This window comes from Bidens hawaiensis, unplaced genomic scaffold (genome assembly GCF_021521415.1).
Source record: "Bidens hawaiensis isolate Kalapana, Puna unplaced genomic scaffold, B.hawaiensis_p1.1 tig00020232_1, whole genome shotgun sequence".
Taxonomy (NCBI): Eukaryota; Viridiplantae; Streptophyta; class Magnoliopsida; order Asterales; family Asteraceae; genus Bidens; species Bidens hawaiensis.
The window spans coordinates 194,416-216,532 of record NW_027493080.1 but is presented as its reverse complement, the minus strand read 5'-3'; the positions used below and the strand labels follow the sequence as shown (position 1 = coordinate 216,532).

Below are 22,117 nucleotides of genomic sequence, written 5' to 3'. Positions count from 1 at the left end.
AGTTATGTCAATGAGTTTGTGATGGAGTGGTAAATGAGAGACTTGATGTTCCATGAGACTCATGTTCGATTCATGCCCGCGACATAATGAGAGGCTAGTTGGATCCTTGAACTGAACAGATTCGACAAGTGAAGTGTATCCCGACATGATAAATTTAACCAGTAGTTCATTTAAATAATTCTAGTATTAAGTAATTGACCCTTGACTTTCGGTTCAACACCACTATGGTAAAGGCGCCCATTATATATATATATATTCATATGTATGTATGTGTGTTTGAGAGATAGAGAGAGAGGGCTCCACCATCCAAGACCCATCCGCACCCAGCTTCACAACCACCTTGACCACCGACGCCCCACCACCAAAGACGCCCCTTGGTGGTGTTGAGCGCCCACCGGGGCCGCCACATCATCCGTTGGAGCCCCACAGGGTGGTCTTAGAAAGCCACACCCTCGCCAAAGGATGGAAAGTCACACCCCTCTACCTCAAGGGAGTTATAAAGAGAGAAATGAGTGTGTTTTTCTTTTCGTTTGTCATCTAATACATTTGCTTTTTTACCTTACAATTAGCACGTTAATTTCATTTATACGTTAACTTTTCTCTATAAAATAAATAATTATATATATTAAACTTTAATTTAAGTTATGTCAATGAGTTTGTGATGGAGTGGTAAATGAGAGACTTGATGTTCCATGAGACTCATGTTCGATTCATGCCCGCGACATAATGAGAGGCTAGTTGGATCCTTGAACTGAACAGATTCGACAAGTGAAGTGTATCCCGACATGATAAATTTAACCAGTAGTTCATTTAAATAATTCTAGTATTAAGTAATTGACCCTTGACTTTCGGTTCAACACCACATAACCTCAGTACCTCACATATATACATACACACATTAACCAATTATACGATCCACTTCGGTTCACAAACAATCTGACCGGAAAACCGTACACCAAAACCCTAACGAACCGATGGATGCAATACGGAAGCAGTTAGACGTGTTAATGGGAGCCAATCGGAACGGTGACGTCACAGAAGTCAACCGGAAGTATTACGACCGTGACGTCTGCCGTCTCTTCTTAGCCGGACTTTGTCCACACGAACTCTTCCAACTCACTGTAAGCTATACATACTCCAATAATAGTTTAATTCATTAATTAATCAATTAATTAGCCTGTTAGTTAATAGTTAGGGTTTGTTATTCAGTTATTGTTGATATTACACAATATGTTATAAGAATTGATAGAATTTGAATTCTAATTTTGAATTCCTTTGAATCGGGTGATGCGGAATTGAATCCTTTGAGTTTTAGATAATGCTTTTTGTTGCATCTCGAGCTCGACTTGTTAGTCATGTATTTGAGCTTGAGCTCGACTTGTTTATTACTTTATTATTTATGTACATTTTTAGTTTGTTAATATATATTTTCAGTTATAATTTTTGTGTATAACATGATATCTTCGATTTAGTTATACTCTTCCAAATCACTGTAAGTTATACTCGAATAATTAATTAGCCAGTTAATTATTTCGACGCATAATAACTGCGTGTTAGGGCTTGTTATTGTTGATATTACAAAATATGTCGCGGAATTGAATACTTTGAGTTTTAGATAATATATTTCGTTATTGAGTGAGGAATGGAAGCTAATCTGATTGTATTTCGAGCTCGGCTCGTTAGTCGTATATTTGAGCTCGACTTGCTTGTTATTTATGTACATTTTTAGTTTGTCTTATATATTTTCAGTTATATCTTTTGTGTATAGCATAATATGTACTATTTAGTTTATTTTTATTATAGTTTTATATATAATTATATAATAGATAATGCTGCATTTGTATATTTAATACATTGAAATGAAAATTATATAAATCATAGGCTTGTTCAGGCTCGCGAGCCAGCTTAAGCTCGATAAGTGAAGCTCGTGCTTGAATTTGTTTATCAAACAAGCTTATTATAAGGCTCGAGCCAGTTTAAGCTTGACCCGATCTCGAGTAGTTCATGTGTCGGCTCGGCTCGTTTGCACTTTTAATCTTCGTCATGTGTACTGCAGGTTTTTGAATTGTTTTTAACTTTGTAAGAAAAGTAAGATGTAAATCATGGAAGCTAATACAAATTTACCAGTTTGAAGCGTTAGGATGCCAATTTCGGATGATAGTGAATGACTTTTGAGCTTTTTTTGGGATCGTTTTACTATTTTTTTTTCTACTACTCAACTTGTTAAGTATTGATACAAAAAATAGAAGAGAATTCAGCTCAAACATCTTACTTGGCTTTTTGTTAGACATGTTACTTTTCTGCAAGCATGAAAAATAAATTTAGCAGAGTTCTACTTGTTGTTTGTTGTTTTGGCTTTATTTTGAGTTGGTGTTATAGTTTTGTCTCAAACAGAGGAAAACATTGAATTTAGGACATTTTAAAAAGGTAATTCTATTAATAATATGTTTGAATGTTTAAAGTATGTATAGCCTGAAAACAAAATAGAAGAGGAAAGATTCAACCTGAATTTATTTTTTCTTTATTTTCCAAGTCATGGATATATTTGAATGTTCTATAGGGATTTATTGTAATACTCGACACTTTTTAGCACCGAGCGAACTTAGGAATGTAAACAAGAACATGATAGTTGTTGACCTTATGAACTTCATGTTATTATATGTTTAAGCAGAACTTTTCATGCTACGATCATCTTTTGCACATGTTTCAGCTTTCCGTTTTTCTTTAGCTGACAAATTTTGTGATGCTTACTCAACTTTCTTATGTTTAAAACTACAGAAAATGGACATGGGACCATGCCCGAAGGTTCACTCATTTCAGCTGAGAAAAGAGTATCCTTTTTCTCACCCTTATGTTATCAACTTTCATATTGATTATCATCTAGAAGCTAAAAAGATGATATCTCAAGTTGATCACTTTTTATGATGTTTTAGACCACCATCTTAATATATGTGAGTTTGAAGTTTGAACATTAGGATTTGAATATCAGTGTTACTTAACTGTAATCAGATACCAAGAAGCAAAGGCAAAAGGTCAAGATAACTATGATAGGGAATTGGAGGATCTTATAGACAGACTCATTGTTGAATGTGACAGAAAAATTGCAAGAGCTCTTAAACGTCTTAGTGAGGAGGATGCTAAAGCAGCTATTGCTATATCTGTAACAGAAGTTACACAGGTAGGTTGAACTTATTGGGTTATTTTTGCATATCATCCTTTATCTGTAATTCTGTATGCATGTTTATATCAGTTCATGCTTTTTTAATTTGCTGATTTGTGAAATTGCAGACACCAGAGATTCTTGAGTTGTCAAAGCAGATAAAGGAGAAGCTGAAAGAAGCTGATCAATATGGTAAATATGGTCGATTGCAATTAAAATTTTGCTCTGCCTTTAATAGATGTTACACTACTATCTCATGATGTGTGAACTATATATTTATTTTATGATGTCTCATTATTTCTTTGCTTATCATTTTCAATTTTGGTACTTTAGATCTTGAAGGAAAAGCAGATATGAAGATTCGAGCTATGGAGATTGTTGAAGAACTCAGAACTCAAAGAGCAGACAAACAGGTACATTTTCTTTTGTACTGCGAAAACGTGTGTTATGGTTTATTTTATTTCTTTCTTTTTTGTTTCTGTTAAACATGCTTTATTCAACACTTCTTCGTAAACTTACTCTTGTAATAAGCAATCTAATTAATCAAATGACTATTGTAATACATGAATTCCTTAAACTTCCTCTTTTAAGAGTATAGCTTCTGTATTAGTCTCCAAATGCAATTCTCTTGGCTGGTATTAGATGGATAATGGATTTCAAATCTTATTGAATATTCTCCTATGCAAAAAAGATTATCTTTAAAAAACCGAAACTTGCCATTAAGATAAATTGTTTCTAAGCTGTTAATTTTTCAAAACCAATTGGAATATGGGATAAAAAGTCAATTCAAGTCTGTAAAGACAAACTTATTTTCTGGACTTCCTTGTAAATAGTTAAGTATGCTTTTTTTAGAAAGAGCAAGAGTTAAAACAATTAAAATGTTAAAGGTCACTTCTAATTTGCAGAATTTGAGTATACATGTAATAAATTGTTTGTTGAATTTGATGAATTGCCAGTTTTTTAACTTACACCCACTTGCTGATCTTTGGTGGCTTTTTGTTTATTTTATTACCAGTCAGTGCTTTTATTAGATGCGTTTAACAAAGATCGGGCTTCTTTACCATCCCCTCTTCCAAACCCTCCAACATTGGCACCGTTGCCTGTGCCTATTCCTGATGCCCGCACTCAAGAGTTAATTAATGAGAAGCTCAAAAAAGCAGAAGATCTTGGTAAGTTGAATTTTTAATTCTAAATCTATCAAAATACAATTCATATATTTTATTTGTTCACTACGTGTGTATTTTGTTAGAAACCTTGTAATAAATGTTCTCATTTTCTAGGCGAGCAAGGAATGTTGGATGAAGCACAAAAAGCACTTGAAGAGGCTGAAGCACTTAAAAAGGTTCTTTATCACTAAATTCTAGAATGATAAACTAAATCGCTTATTTCTTATTTTACTCTCTTGTGTACTTATTCTGAGTTTTCTTAATCTCTTTTTGTAGCTTTCAGTGCACTTGCCGCCTCCTCGTCAGGAACCCGTTACAGACTCCTCTAAGTATGCTGCAGATGTGCGAGTTGTAAGATATCTACAGCCTCTGATTATTTTGCTTGGTTTATATAAACAGCATATAGATTTGTTAACTGATTTTTTTTTTCATATGCTTACTAAATTGTGGTTTTTCAGACTGATCAGAAGTTGCGTGTCTGTGACATTTGTGGAGCATTTTTAAGTGTTTACGACAGGTAAAATTTAAGTTCTTATTATTCAGTGAAGACTGAAATTTAAATAGTGTTATTTAGGATCAAGAAAAATTAGTATTTAAGGTTTAAAGTAACTTCAGTGTTTGACATGGTGATTATACCTCCTTGTCACCAGCAGGCTTTTGGGCCCAGTTTTACGAGGATAAACTTTTGCTGCTAAAGAATGTGCGTTTTTTAATTTCTATAGTCTATACTATGCTTGCTTGTTGATCATCCTGCTTTAGCTCAAAGAATTATGGGACTGTTTTTATAATATCTTCTAATATTTATTAGTTATAATTTATGATGGTTATGCACTTATGTTCTTCTTTATCTTGTTTTTATTTCACTTTCTAACGTGCTTCTCAGTGACCGTCGGTTAGCGGATCATTTTGGAGGAAAGCTACACCTTGGTTATATGCAAATCCGTGAGAAGTTAGCCGATTTTTTGGTAATTTATTGATTGACCATTTACTTTTATGCCCCTGGTTATTAGTAGTATCATTTGTGTTTTAAGGCTGTATTTTGTGTTTTGAAGCTCTAACGTGTAATTTATCTGATATTAATATGTCAGGAAGAGAGAACCAATAAAAGGAAGGTCCTGGAAGACGACAGAAGGTAAGTTTGCTTTCTTTTGTTTGTAACAGTAAGTAGGTTTAATAAAATTATAAAAGTTATCCAAACAGTTATTTTCTTTTTGGTATAATGTATGTGGATGTTAACCCAAGTATTTAACTTTATCATCTCGGCCAACTTTTGTTAGGTCATGCATACCATGATACCAATGTCAACCAAAACATGTAAATTTTCGAAAATACCGTATTACAAGAACAGTTATTCTCTATAACATGTTGATCATTCATCAACCTTTTTTTTATCTAATCAACGTTTTAAGGGCATTTTTGTCATCCTGCATGTTTTTTACTGGAATTGGTATAATAAAAAAGATATTTGGTTATGAAGTAGATTAAATTGACTTTCGACTTTAATGAAAAAAGTTGAATACTCGGGTAACCTTCACATTTATTAATATAGCATATTTTTTTTTGCATTTTTTTAGTCATTCATATATAAATGGATCGAATCCTTTTTTTTTTTAAATTTATTGCTTAGATCAAAAGAACGAAGCAAGGATATTGAACGAGAAGGCAGCAGAGACCGTGACCGAGCCAGTAGTCGTGACCGTGACCGTACACGTGATAGTGACCGTAGGAGCCGAGACCGTGACAGGCATCACGACCGTGGTCGTGGTTATGACCGCCATGACCGTGATAGAGAAAGAGATCGCGATTCAAGGAGCCGACATAGATCACGGTCACGGTCACGGTCAAGGGACCGTGTCAGAGACTATGATCGACCAAGGTTTGATTTTCTTTTATTATCTTCACTTTTGATGTCGTGGAATTGAGATAAACTTTTTTTTTATTATTTGATTATAAAGTGGTCGAATAATATAACCTTTCTAGATAATATTGTATCACTGTTTATAATGATGGTTGAACTTGTGTGCAGGCGTTATGACCGGTACTAGCATGCAATGAAGCGGATGAACAAAGGTTATCTTTTCTCAATCCTGCACAAAACATTTTTTATAAATCGTTGGTTGTTGGTGTTTTAACCTCAGATTGAATGGTGGAATTAATCGGGTTTTACTAGAACAAATGTATTTGTTATTATTTTGGGTTTTTGTTTTATGTTTTGTAGAAGCAGCTCTATATGTCAGATTCAGTGTAAGTGTAAGTTTCGTTTATGGATTGCGGTTCTACTTGAGTACTAGCTAGTATTTTAATATATTTTTCTAGGGTTCTAGTTGTATTCGAGTTGGGCGTGCATTTGGGCTCATGGGGTTTTCGCTTATTCTTTAAATGGTACGTTTAAAGTGTAATACGTTTTAGAAGTGTATATTGTATATTCCTGCGTATGGTTGGGTATTAGGATGAAGGTAGCAAGCCCTGAGGCAATTGCATTATACTTGTCAAAGCGGGCCGGGCAATGGGTGTGTAAATGAGCCGAGTTTGAATGTGAGCCTAGCTTGTTTAACTTATCAGAGCTCCCTCGAGAAGCTCGAGCTTGTTTTATTATTTGTTAGTTATATTATTGTTTTATATATCTAAACACGGTTAAGTTCATGAGAAAAGCTAAGAAAATCGTTTACGATCCCTAATCTTGTTTGATCTATAATTGATCAATTAGTGCATTTTTGGAAATTGATTGAAATTTGCTAGTTTTTTTTATGGTGTCTTAAGGGTAAAAAGAACAAATCAAAATAATTTGAAAAAACAATTCTACTAAGAGCTTTTTTAGGATCGAGTTTTAAAGTAGTCTATTGACTTATTGGTTATTTCAAAAAGCTATTTTGAAAAGCCATAATTTATGGTTTTTAAAAAACAATTTTTTACATATTTCTTTTTGAAAAAATCAATAAACCAATAATTTGTTTTCAAACTCAATTACAAACGCGCTGTAATATATATCTTTTACTCCTCTATGCTCTATCCCACATTGAAAATTCAGAACACTATAAGTGAATACCTAAATTCAACTAGCGTTCTTCGTTTTTTGCTATAGATTTCACCAATGTTGGTTTTAAAATTTATTTTCTTGATTTTGCAACGAATTTATTTCAATACATTAGCAGTATTTTTATTAGTAATTTAATGTTTGGTTACATTTCTTTTCTTAACTATTTATTTGTTTCCATACAACTTTTGAGATGCACATGCATTTAATGTGAAAAAACCATCTATGATCAGCCAACTTTAATCACAACTTTAAATGTTATTTAAAATACTACAGTACTAAAAAACCTCCTATCTTTAGAGAGATTCTTTTTCTTTTAAAATTGTGTTTATTTTAATGTCTAATCTGTCTGCTTGTCTGCTAATGTGTTTTTCACAATTATACATTGAACCTTACATGTTGTATTAAATATGATAGAACAGACAATTTTCCAGAAAAAAATGTGATTAAAAAATGGCATTTGTGTCCAACTTGTTTTTCGTGTTACAACATAACTAAAGGTTTGTATCGAAGCGCGCCTGGGCCCGGGGGTGGGGGGATAGGGCAAAGGCGTCTCAATCACTTTATGGGGAAAAAGAAAACAAATGGTAAAAAGTTCAATCCCCTCTTTTCAAAATATGAAAATAACTAATAAGATTTTATGTGAGAGGTTGTTATAAGTTATAAAAACCGGGCTTTAACCAAATCTAAACTGGTTATTCACGAATTCAACTTTGTAGAACTGATGGCTGAGTTTGTTATTTGGTTTAGCTCCGCAACCCCGGGGTGGGGGAATAGGGCAAAGCGTCTCAATCACTTTATGGGGAAAAAGAAAAAATGTTCAATCATTTTATAGTTTCTATATTTTTTTAAGCTATCAGATTGTTTTATTTGTAAATGAATGTTTCTCATGCATTTGACCTGGATTCATGGATATGAGTTTCACTAAACTCAGATAGCCCTTAAACAGGTTATAACATCTCATTAAATTAAAATTAATCTCACTAAATATTTGATATGAAAATCTTATAAAATAGAGATATATTAAAAATTAATATCCTATTTTTTTTTTTAAAAAAAAGATATTATTTATAATTAAGATTCAATTTTATTGTAAAAAAAATAAGCGGGTCATAGGTCTCACCAGACCCAGATAACTTTTAAATCGGGTTATAACATCTCATTCATTTGTGAAACTCTTTCATCATCAAATCTTAAGTATATTATTAACTTCCTTACCATAAATAAAATTAAAACCCCAAAAAATTATAAATATTAGAAACAAATAATGTAAAATAACCCCGTAATACGGAAGATCATCATCATCGTACTCAGTATATCCCACCAATAGCAATGCTATGGTAGGGTCTGAGGAGGGTAAGATGTAGACAGCCTTACCTCTATCCCATAGGGATAGAGAGGCTGCTTCCGGTGAGACCCCCGGCTCGATAGTAGTTTTGCATCAAGCCTTGGACATAAGGCACATAGCACTCAATCATCGGGACACCGGCTGATCGGTGCATGTGCCCTTGTCTTTCGGCTATCAACGCCACCACATGATGCCTGATAAACCTTCCGCCACTTTTAACGTTATTTTCACGAGATTAGTAAAATAACGTCAAAATTAGTGCAATTTTACTTTTGCCCACCCGAGGGTTCACACATATATACATTATATGCGCGCACCGCAAGCAGGGCGTACCCGTAATACGGAAGATAAAAGCTAATATTCAATAAAATATTTCATGATGTGTACAAAAGTAAAAAAGAAGAATCTTCACAGAAGATGGGACAAAGATGCCATCAGTCATCATCACCCGCTATATATATATATATACTCGTTTGATCCAATTCAAATTTAAGCAATTTACAAAACTTATATATCAGTCTAAATCTGTCACAAAAAATGTCTGCTAAACAAGATGATGTTAAGCGTCCCCTTGCTACATTTCCTCCCAGTGTTTGGGGAGATCAATTTCTCGTTTATGAGCAGGTGCGTACGTACCTTCACAACAGCGTAGGAGAACTCGCTTGAATTGTGATAACTCAAAAGTAGGGGTGTGCACAAAACCGAAAACGAAAAAACCAAAAAAACTCAATCATCGGGACACCGGCTGATCGGTGCATGTGCCCTTGTCTTTCGGCTATCAACGCCACCACATGATGCCTGATAAACCTTCCGCCACTTTTAACGTTATTTTCACGAGATTAGTAAAATAACGTCAAAATTAGTGCAATTTTACTTTTGCCCACCCGAGGGTTCACACATATATACATTATATGCGCGCACCGCAAGCAGGGCGTACCCGTAATACGGAAGATAAAAGCTAATATTCAATAAAATATTTCATGATGTGTACAAAAGTAAAAAAGAAGAATCTTCACAGAAGATGGGACAAAGATGCCATCAGTCATCATCACCCGCTATATATATATATATACTCGTTTGATCCAATTCAAATTTAAGCAATTTACAAAACTTATATATCAGTCTAAATCTGTCACAAAAAATGTCTGCTAAACAAGATGATGTTAAGCGTCCCCTTGCTACATTTCCTCCCAGTGTTTGGGGAGATCAATTTCTCGTTTATGAGCAGGTGCGTACGTACCTTCACAACAGCGTAGGAGAACTCGCTTGAATTGTGATAACTCAAAAGTAGGGGTGTGCACAAAACCGAAAACGAAAAAACCAAAAAAACTGAACCTAAAGAACCAAACAGAATTAGAAACCGGAGGTTCGGTTTTGAACTTTAGAAAAAACCGAAATATTGGTTCTGGTTCGGTTTGCATTTTGTAAAGAACCGAAAGAACAAAAATCGAGATAACCATAATATTCTAACTGTAACCACTAAAACAAAATTCGTCAATGACTATTTGTTTAGTTTTAACATATGGTTAATAACAAATATATTTAGTTTCTGCATACGCTTAATAACTAATAGTATTAATTGGTATTTTTAGATTTGATTTTGAACTTTGATTTAAATGTACCTTTTATTAGTTTTTAATATTTTTTAGGTCCATTCTATTAATTATTAGTTTGAAGAAAATAAATGTCATGCCCAATTTCAATATCTTGGGTCAAGTTTTTTTGACCCAAAAAGTTTAGGCTTGATTAGGAAAACCGAAAAAACTGCTACCAAAACCGAACCGAACCCAAAAACCGAAAAAAACGAAACCGACGGTTTTAAAAATCATAAAACCGAAAGTTTGGTTTTCGGTTCGGTTTTAGTTAAATTTTTTTGAGAACTACTTTGAGTTTTAAGAACTCGAAAGAATTCAACGTAACAATTTTTTTTTGAATTTCTTTTTACACTTATGTAATACGTAATAGTAACATAAAAAAATTACAGTATTTTTTTACACAATCGAATCGACTTATTACATATATGTAACTAACATTTAAACTTGTGTAATTATCAAAAATCTTTATTCTCTCCCCTGATTAATTTTTTAATTAGGTTCATTCTCAGCCACATATTGAGTTCAATACTCATTTAATTGATTGTGTGATTCATATTGAGTTCTTATAGCTCATCAAGTTTTTTCACATGTATCATAATAAGTAAATTACATCTATAACGAACTTTTATATATTCCTTAAATCTATGTCCGAAGTCGATCCACGCGTGTGTGTGCGTGTGTGCATAGGCCAGGTTTTCGTACAAAGGTTGCTTAACGTACTAAGCGTATAAAGTCTTAAATACAAGTTACGTAAATTTTTGTGGCGTAATTATTTTTACATGTTGCGCAACTTTCTGTGCCTAATTAGTTAACATTTATGCTCATAAATGAAGCAAGAAGATGAAGCTAGTGTTAGAAAGGTGGTTAAAGAGCTCATAGAAGAAGTGAGGAAAGAAATGTTGCGAGCATTGAACATCCCTACAGACCATACCAGTTTGTTAAAACTGGCTGATGAAGTTGAACGCCTAGGCATTGACTATTACTTTGAGGAAGCGATTAATCAAGCCTTGCAACACTTTTATGATGCCTACGGTGACAACTGGAATAGCGGTGCTACTTGTGTTTGGTTTCGAATCATGAGACAACATGGATATTTTGTTTCAAGTGGTTGGTTATATTAGCGTGCATAAATCAAGCTTATTTACAGGTGAAAATGACAAAAATGTCTATTTTACCGGTCATTGAAAACAAAATGTATATTTGAACAACTTTTATCAAAATTTATACCACAAATCTAGTCGACCCTCTTAATAATTGTGACCCTGACAATATTTCAAGCCGGCCACAAATTTTTGCCACCCATAAAATAATCTTGGTATAAGAAATAAAACCGTCAGAAGACAAGATAAATCCCATCAGAAGACGACGGGAATCTCGTTAGACACCAAATTAAATCTCATTGGTTAATTTTTTTTTTTCAAAAGATCTGAGCGTCTCGATGGGATATTAACATGTGACATGACATGGTTGTTTGAAAATCTAGTTAGGTAAGTGGGCACATCGATTGAATTTGGGTGGACATTTTGGGAAAACCTGTTCAAATGGAAAAATTGTTTATATTAACTAGTCAAATGGATATTTTGGCCAGCTTTCATATTTATCATGATCCAAAAGAAGCTAATTACGTCTCGTATAAAATGTAACAGATATTTTCAATACCTACAAGGGCAAAGATGGGGGTTTTAAGGAGCCACTGGAGAATGATGTTGAGAGTTTACTTGAGTTTTATGAGGCAACATATCTAAGGGTTCCGGGCGAAATCATATTAGAGGAAGCACTTGCATTCACAAAACGTCGTCTTAATGACATTTCAAAAGATCCTTCTTTGAGCAACTCTATCGTTTCTTATCGAATACAAGAAGCGCTAAAGCAACCATTGCATAAAAGGGTGCCTAGACTCGAGGCTTTGCGGTACATACCATTTTACGAACAAAAAACTTCTCATAACAAGTCTTTACTAAAGCTTGCAAAGTTAGAGTTCAACCTACTTCAATCACTACATAAGAAAGAGCTCAGCCAAATTTACAAGTATGCACATATAAGTCCTCTATCTTTTTTTTGGTTCTTCAATTATTATAATCAAACATGAGATGTGTATCTTGTTCCTAGCTTGATCTTTGTATCAAACTATGAATACGAGTGTAGACAACATAAGGTATAACGGATTAATCAAAAGTTTATTAATTATTCGTGGTACCGGATTAGGATTTTGGAATCACCTATATATACATACATGTAATGACCTTTATTATTGGCGATTAATTTTGCTGGCAATCTTAATTAACTCCCAATTGGAGTTAAACCGGTTACCGGTTAAATACAAATATTACAAATAAATACATATTATATACACATTGATATAAGTTTAGTTTATTATTCTAAAACCTTCATTCACTCCATCTAGATATAGAACTGGACATGTTGTTTAACTTGTTGTAGGTGGTGGAAAGGCTTTGAGGTCCCAACTAATTTACCCTATGCCAGAAATATATTAGTTGAATGCCACTTTTGGTCATCATGCGTGTATGTTGAGCCTCAATATTCTGAATCTAGAATGTTCTTAGCTAAAGTTCTCTCAATGGCAACACTTCTTGATGACATTTATGATGCATATGGTACTTTGGAAGAACTTGAGATCTTTACAGAAGCCCTTCAAAGGTATAAGAACCGACATGCGGCCTGACTCCGTCAAAACAGAATGTATACAACTTAATTATATACCGAATTTTCAAGTAATAACACATAATGTTTCTTATAGGTGATCAATCACAAGCTTGGATGGTTTACCGAAGAATATGCAACTTATATACCGAATGCTCCTAGATATGTATGGAGAGATGGAAAAAATCTTGACAAAGATGGGAATAGCTCATCATCTAAACTATATTAGAGAAGCAGTAAGTTTCCAACACATTCCAATTATGACGGTATCGTTTTGTAGGTCTGGGAGTTGTTTGTTTCAAATGCGTTTTTCTTCAAGGGTCATGCTATAGCCACACCACTCCAATCTGATTTCACACCATCAAATGGTCGTCCACATCGTAAACCTAATTGGTTACTTTCAATTACGTAAATCAATAGTTCAAACCGTACTCAAAGGTAGGGCATTTCCCATTTTTATAGGAACTTCTGTACCAAAAACAATGGTATCTCCAATTATAGCCCCCCCTTGGATGTAAAATATATCTCTTCTCACCATCCCTATAGTGTATGAGACAAATGTATGCATTTCGATTCGAGTCGTATTCTATGGTTATGATTCTACCATATATGTCTTTTTCATTCCGTCGAAAATCTATTTTACGGTATAGACGCTTATGACCTCCCCCTCTATGCCTTGCGGTAATGATTCCTCTGGCATTACGACCTTTACCACAATGATGCTGTCCATAGATCAAATTATTTCGTGGATTGAATTTCACTTGACTGTCTACGGTTCCATTACGTGTGCTCGGGGTAGAAATTTTGTATAAATGTATCGCCATGCTATTAAGTATTTTGATTAAGTTCTTTTCTTTCTAAGAGGTGGAATAGAATAACCCAGTTGAAGCGTAATGATCATACGTCTGTAATGCATACTCAAACAATCATTTTTACCAAACAATAAAAAGAGTCAAAGTTGAAAAAATATTGATCAGAATGATCATTTGAACAACTTTGAAAGTTATTGGTCAGAATGGCGACTGGCCAAAATTCGGACGGTCGTTCCAATGGTCAAAGTTTTAAACTTTTTGGTCAAAGCGGCTAGCCGACCTCTATCCGGATGGCCATTTGAAACACTATGAGATTATACGTCAGACAGTGTGTCTATATATAACTTACCCTTCCTTCAATCTTTTAGTTAATTAGACAACAAAAAAAAAAAGAGTTAAAAATGTGGATTTTTGTGTAATGTTGCCATTTAGATTGAACATTTGTGTATGCAATTTTAATGTTTTATCTGGAGAAATATGGATTTTGTTGCATGTACCTGTGCCTATTATCATTTACAGATGATGGAATACGTTGGATGCTACATGAAAGAAGCTAGATGGGCAAATGATGGATACATACCAACAATGGAGGAGCATAAAGAAGTTGCCACCGTTAGTAGTGGATATAAATCTACTCTAATAGCAAGCTTTGCTGCCATGGGTGATGTGATCACAGATGAAACATTCAAATGGGCTCTCACTATGCCTCCCCTTGCTAAAGCTTGTTGCGTGCTTTGTAGGGTCATGGATGATATTGTCACTCACAAGGTACACTTAACTCGTATCTTAGCAATGCTAAAATGTGTTTATTCGCAACACAACCTGATAAACCTTAGATGTTACTCATTTTGTACATAGAACATAGTTGTATATCATCCTTGTTCTCGCTATTACAAAAGGGGTAAAAGCCACCAGGGCCGTCTACGAGAATTTAAATACCTCGGCCGAGCCAAAATAAAAAGGCCCGTAGGCCTTAATGAAAATTTTCTATTCGCTAATGTACATGGATAAAATTTTATCAACCGATTTATTATCAGCAGAAACCATCTCGAGCATGTAATTATCTCATAAACCATTGCAAATAACCCTATTTTTAACACCAATATATATATATATATATATATATATGTAATATGTATAAAAAAGTTTGTGCCCCCGGAACTTATGTGCCCCGGCTGATGGTGCGGCTCGCACACCCTCCAAGCCTCCCATGAAGCCAACAGAAAACGTTGTAGAGTTGCGACGCAAGTCTTTTTATATTAATGTAAAAGTTTAGGAATTACTGATTTCCTAAAGATTTGAAAAAAAACATTAGGAGGAGCAAGAAAGAATGCATGTACTGTGGCCTCTGGCATTAAGTGCTACATGAAAGAACATGATGTCAGTGAGCAACATGTTTATGATTTGTTCAATGAGAAAGTTGAAGAAGCTTGGAAAGAAATGAATCTAGAGTCCCTGAGGTGTAAAGATGTTGCAATGCCTGTAATTATGCGGGTGATTAATTTGGCACGTGCTATGGATGTCCTCTATAAGAATAAGGACCATTATACACATGTTGATGAAGAACTCATAAATCATATCAAGTCGCTTGTCGTGGATCCTATCGTGATATGAGTTCAGTATGTCCTTAATGAGCCATCATAATATGTTCCATATACTTGGAAGATGGTCATAATTTCTTTAATTAAGATATTTGGTTGATTATGTATGACAATAAAAATAAGTCAAAGTTCTTTGGCATATGATGGTTCACTTGTCCTCGTTAGGTGATTAATATACGTGTGCTTATAAGTTTCTGTTTGTATGTCAAGTTTGAGTAATAACTTTATTGTTTAAATAGATATGATTCATAAACAACTACTGTATAAGATTAAGTGCCAATAAGTACAAGTCTACCACTTTTTCATTTTCTGCCTGTCTTCTACTATACCAAGCTAATTGCATCATTGTTTGTTTTTATATCTATTCTTGAAGATGAGTATATGTTTGGGAAAGAAGATGTGGTCTGTGGTGGACTTCAGTTTAACTTCCAAATTGGGTGGGTAAATTAAGAACTTGTATTCATTAATATAGAATACAACTTATGTGCCCCACATATAACTTAAACAAAAAGAATACGTAACATAAAGATATTATGTGTTCAAAATTCTTTCTCTCCAAGTCACTTCAATTTTGAAAAAATAAAATTGGCATCTTCACTACAATTTCTGTCCATTTCTTTTAAAAAAGAAAAAACTGTGGAACACGATCGTTAAAGGGGGAAAGTTTATAGGGGGGGGGGGGGAGTTTATAGGGTAGCAATTATGAGACCTGCTATTTTAAACGAAACAAATTATTGGCCATCAATAAGACACATACACCTAAGCTAGACGTAACAAAGATGAGTATGCTAAGGTGGGTGTGTGGGCACAACGTTAGATCGAATAAGAAACAACGTTTTCTGAGAAAGTTTAGGGGTAACTAGTATATCTTATTTGATAAGGCAAGGGAGATTGAGATGGTTTGGATATGTGAAAAAGAAATAGACGATGACTCATATTAGATAAGTGGAAACCCTAACTACAAGCAAGATAAGCAGTAGAGGCATACCCAAATTTAGTTGGGATGAGAGATCTAGGCTTCATTTGTTAGATTTGCACCCTTTGAGGACATGGCACCATAGGACCTTCATGGAGACGTAGAATTAAAGTTAAGGACTTTAAGGGATGAAATATAGTGTTTGATTATAATTGTGTCTTAGGTAGATTTAATCAGAGCTTGCTTCATGATTTGAGGTAGTTAGCGTGTGTCATAGCTAGCATCAAGTGTTCCTTTTGTTTTTGGGATTATAGGCCCTTAGCAGGGATTTTAGCTTGTTCTAGCCCTTCAACTTGAGCTTAAATTTCGATTCTTCATTGTAGTAGGCTTTAAGTATATACCCGACTAGAGTATCCTTAGTGAGAGCCTAGCCTTTCATGGAACTACTTTCATAAGTATAGTCATTCTAAGGTCAACAGGATTCGACGCCTAGGAGAGTTTTCTCCATCTTATATTCCTTTATTTTGTTTGATTTGCCTGTTTGCTCGTTTAGTCATTGATTCCCTCTACTTCTTGATTGATCAACAAGATATTGATGGAGATTTAGTATCTTAAACTTTGTATGTGTCTATGGATTGATATTCGATTCTTATCATTAATTACTATACTATATTCTGGTAGAAACATTTGTCTATTTGTTTATTTTAGTTTGTTTGTGAAAACCATTTTAAAACCATTGTGTGAAACCTTTATTTCATATACATTTGCACACATAAAGTTTATGGCGACGTTATGGAGAACGCAACAATTCTAATTTATTTTAGTTTAAATTTTGTCCTTTAATTTATGTTATTAAGAAGATAAAGATACTTGTTGATTTGCATAAAATTACCCGTCTTTATTGTAAATTTTGTACATGTGCGTTAGAAATTTCATGAAAATCGACACTTAATTGCATTATTTATGAATCTCCAACATTGTTGTCCATAACATTTTCTGGATAATAGAAAGAACATTGCTTGATGGTAGAAGAAATGGTGAAATCTGGAGTTAGACATAGTCATGGCCATCATCAATGCGATCGTGCCGGTTTCATTAATTTCTCGGATACACAATCCAACCTACAGCCATGGATATCGTAAATCACCAGTTCTAGTGCCCGTGCTTGTCTTTGAAGCGACCATGTTCCCAGAGTCATCAACTAAACAACAATTCTACCACATTTTGGATTTTTGGGCATGACCGTGTTTGTTGTCCACGATAGCTGTGAGCCTGAGATGATAAGTGTACGATTAAGACAATGTAGTGAAAGCGGGACATCGAGCCGTAATGTGAATTGGTCTTTTGGTTTCCCATGATCGCGCCATATTCTAAACACAATCGCGCTTTAACCTTCGATGCGAAAGGACACCATTTTCGTATAATTCATAGCAACAAGGAATAACACATAGAAAAATAACATTAACAATGGCATATTAGATTTTTTACACTAGAGAACTAAATACTACATAATCACATCAAATCTTACCATCTCTGGTTCATGAAGCCTATAACCTATTCGACCAAGAAACAAAATTAGCTAACAACTTTGATTAACGATAACGAACTCTATGTGGATGTTCGAAACCCCTTTCAATTCATAATCCAAACCTTAACTCGTTAAGTTTAATTTGCATTTAATTAGTTTTAATAACGTTATTTGATATCTTAGAAAGAAATGAAAAATCATAATCCAATAATATATAATTAGCCTTATCTTATCCTACCTTGGAAGGAAATGGATTATTACCTAGTTAAATTAAGTACAATGTTATAAAACTTGCAAAAGTAGTAACAATTGATATGTAGAAAGAAGTTAAAAAGATTCATTGCTATTTTTGGCCTTAAACGACTATGATTAGTTTTTGGAAAATCTTTGTAGATTCGGTACCAGAGAGCTCTTGCGTCATGATGGTGGTCCCCTTCGTCGTTGACTCGGGTTGAATCACTGTCTACGTGGTTTTGATATACCCTCAACGACATTATTTTCAAATAGCGGCTATTTAATGATATATCACATGTATTAGTTATCAAGACGCATTGATTGATGAAATTTATAAAATGCATTATAAAAAATTGCATATGTCAAAATGCATTAAAAAGACCCTATAAACGTTTACAATGTTAGATTTCTAGTATAACAACCAATCACATGAAATATGAAGTTTGATAAGTATATAAATACGGTTAGTCAAAATTGCGGCGCATCTAAAAGTTTAAATTCCGTCAACGGTAGGAGTTCAATGCAGCAACAAGTTGAGAAGATTCATTGCTACTTTTGGTCTTAGACGACAATGATTTTATTTTTTTTTTGGAAAATCTTTGTAGATTTGGTAACATAGTGTTCATGCGTCATGGATGGTGGCCCGCTTTGTTGTTGACTCGGGCTGTATAACTATCGGAGTGGTTTTGGTATATACGTACTATTATTGACATTATTTTCAAATTTAGCTACTTTTTAATTATATATCACATATCATGACGCATTGATTGATGAAATTCATAAGTTACATTATATAAAGTTGCATATGCCAACGGTCTTGTAGAACACCCTATAAACTTTAACGACGACGTTAGATTTCTAGTATTACAACCAATCACATGAAGCAGGAAGTTTTATAAGTATAAATGTTTTGTTTAATCAAAATTACGGCGCATCCAACGATTTGATTTCGTCAATGTAACTAATTTAATTGTGAATCCGTTTAATCTTCCAGTTTCACTCGTGATATAATATCATACGCGTGTTACACATGCCATTTTTAGGTTAGTAAAACTTACATCTCTAGCCGCTGAAGTCATTTTAAGCTTAAAGATTCAACCCTGAAGTCTACATGTCAAGATTCAACCCTGAAGTCATTTTAAGCTTAACACTGATCTTCAATAGTTGGGTATCTGGACATGGGCGAAGCATAGCGAAGGACAACTAAAAAAAATTTTCCATGTAAATTTTATACGTAGTGTAATTTTACCTATTTTTAACCACAAATTTGATCCCCCCCCCCCCCCCGGGAATTTTTCAAGCCTAAAATCTAACCACCTAGCTACCAATCTGGCTAAACCAAATCACACGGGGTGGAAACCGAAGACAATACCTGCCAACCCGATTCACTTTCACCACCTTCAATTCCATTCGGTTCCATGAACCAAAATCACTAACCAATCTGCAAAGCCAAACCATCTGCGGCAGTCTAGCTAATATTCCTTAGCTACCCAAAACCCTTAATTACTCATTGAAACCCCCAAGTAACACCCTTATGTATTGGATTTTATAATTAGTTTTCAATACTTTATATGATACAATGGTCGTAAAAATCATGCCTAGACACCGATTAATCGTTATTTGGTCAAAATGGGTCAAAATAAAAAATATATATATATAAAATTTTGTATGTATGCGTATATTTGAAAGATTACATATGAAATCCAATCCGATCATTCCTTAGTAATCCTGATTAATCCTTGATCACTACCCCATTGCTAGACTGTCGTCTAGCGAATTTTACAACTGAACAAATAGTATTCACGAAAAATAATTTAAAGAGATTTTAGGTAATTAACAAAATCATATAACATTGGAACCAAATTCACCAAAAGGTTATATTATTACTGAATATTAATAACTAAAGGCTAAATCCACATTAATGCATGCATGTATCATAAATTATAATTCCAAATCATGACACTTATTAAGTGATAAACATGTGAAATTATAATTTACAACCAAACACACCAAGCCCTACTCAACTTCAACCAATCTACGCGCTAGTACTAAACTTTATCACCGCCCTCGTTCCTTCAGAAACCGCATGCTTCGCCAACTCACCAGGCAACACAAGCTTCACAGCCGACTGAATCTCCCTTGAGGTGATAGTCGGCTTGTTATTGTACCTAGCAAGCCTAGACGCCTCCGCGAGCTTCTCAAAGATATCATTAATGAATGAGTCCATTATCTCCATGGCTTTGCTTGAGATCCCTAAATCCGGATGCACCACCTTCAACACCTTGAATATGTAGCTCTTGTACGTCTCCATGGGTTTTTTGGATCTTTTTTTCTTCTTGTCAGTGGCTGCGAACGCGTCCTTTAGGAGGTTCTTCTCGGATAGAGGTTTTTCTTCGACGGCCGGGTTGTTTTTTGCCTTTGATGCCATTGAAATTGTTATGTGAAGGATGTTTATGTTTGTTTGATGGAGTTAATAAAGGTGGTGGTATGGGTTATTAACTTGTTATGTATATATAGGGTAATTAGGTGTGTTGTTATTGGTTGATATTTAGTTAACATGGATTGTGAGTTTAAGCCGTTGATTATGTTGGAATGTTAATTGGACGGTAAAGATTGAAATGTGTGAAAACACAGAAATTCATGAGGAAAATGCGAGTTGACTAATGTTTTCTTTTAACGGCCGCAATAAATTCAACAAATGATATACTGGTTAAATTTAATCAGAATGCACTTATTTTTCGATTTGAGACAAATCATCACCTAAGATCAGTGTTAGTGAATCTTTTTGAAGACACGACAGTATGGTGAGATAAAGTTTTTTCAGTTTAAGAGTAATCACATTCAAACCATTAAATTTGGTGAGTGAGTTTTTATAAATTAGGAAGTGGTTTAGGGTGTTGTGAGGACATGAGAGAAAAAATACAGTGATTTTTCTGTATATTTGATTAGATATTGTTCATCCCTATAATTTTTTAATATTTGTTAAAAGTGGTTTTAGGTAAAAGGGAGAGAAATTGTAATGATAAAGGTAAAAAAAGTATTATATAATTGAAAAAAAGAGAGAAAATGTAGTGTTTTTTATTGTAATTTTGGATTTAGAGATGATAAATTGGATGATAATGCTCTAAGGTTATGTGTAATGGGCGACGGAAAGGGGCGACAAGGGGCGAGAACACCGCCCCCTTGGGCGATAAGAGGGGCGAAAAGGGGCGGGGCGAGGGGATTTTGTCGCCGGCGATGTTAGAAAATAATAATATTTTATGGTTGTGTCTGTGTGATATATATATATATATATATATATATGTATGTATGTATGTATATGTATATGAGGCTACAACACCATTACACCCTTAAAACAAAAACCCAACCCTTGCTGACTGGGCGCCACATGGCACTAAACGCCCCATTTTGTAGTCCCTCCACTACACATAGCCTAAAGATCTAACTATTGAGCGCCACCAACTCACCTTGTCTCCCATAATCATCTAGTGCCGCTGAAACTAAATGATGTGGGCAATAATCGAGCATGGGACACATGGAACACCAAGTCTCTCTTTACCACTCCACCACCAACTAATTAACAAATATATAGATCTTTTATAATCTACAACTTGCATCTTTATCAGATTCTCTATCTCCATCTCAATATATATAAGTTATAAATTAATGAATAGTATTATTATAACTATTGAGTTGTATTATCATCACCTCGATCTATAAATATTTATGACTATATAAGACTTCGAAAGGATAACAAAATAAGTGTTAGTGAGCACGATAAATATAAAGATTATTAATTTGATGTGATTAGTTAAATAAAATTTCTCTCTTAAATAAAATTTAGAGAAATATCATATTTAGTTAAATTATTGATAAGCAGATAGAGACATTGATGTGAATATTCTTACTTTGACCAAAATTTTCTCTAAATCGTCATATTTTTAATTATTAATCTAATAGTTTTTAAAGCCAGCCAATTTGCCACATGTCGCTGCTAGATTATTTTCCAGATATTGATGGAAACAAGTACTATATCGTAAGTGGAAGTTGGTTTAAAATTGA

General features: G+C 34.1%; 2 protein-coding genes and 1 pseudogene across 3 annotated transcripts; 2 read left to right on the top strand and 1 right to left on the bottom strand.

The window, feature by feature from the left end:
* The first annotated feature begins 915 nt into the window (after positions 1–915).
* On the top strand, positions 916–6,998 carry LOC143560201 (U1 snRNP-associated protein usp106-like). The gene is made up of 13 exons (XM_077048554.1): positions 916–1,121; positions 2,779–2,831; positions 3,010–3,178; positions 3,289–3,352; positions 3,494–3,573; positions 4,176–4,329; positions 4,441–4,502; positions 4,603–4,677; positions 4,785–4,843; positions 5,210–5,291; positions 5,415–5,458; positions 5,954–6,202; positions 6,353–6,998. Exons 1-13 carry the CDS (start codon positions 975–977, stop codon positions 6,369–6,371), a joined length of 1,257 nt encoding a protein of 418 aa, XP_076904669.1. The 5' UTR covers positions 916–974; the 3' UTR covers positions 6,372–6,998.
* A 2,767-nt stretch (positions 6,999–9,765) lies between these two features.
* Positions 9,766–15,486, top strand: LOC143560184 (alpha-isocomene synthase-like; annotated as a pseudogene). Its single transcript, XR_013140071.1, has 7 exons — positions 9,766–9,944; positions 11,112–11,410; positions 11,950–12,331; positions 12,743–12,961; positions 13,062–13,200; positions 14,296–14,544; positions 15,092–15,486. The product of XR_013140071.1 is annotated as an alpha-isocomene synthase-like (transcript).
* A 4,604-nt stretch (positions 15,487–20,090) lies between these two features.
* Positions 20,091–20,483, bottom strand: LOC143560189 (histone H2B.3-like). Its single transcript, XM_077048547.1, has one exon. It carries the CDS (start codon positions 20,481–20,483, stop codon positions 20,091–20,093), a length of 393 nt encoding a protein of 130 aa, XP_076904662.1.
* Between the last annotated feature and the right edge of the window lie 1,634 nt (positions 20,484–22,117).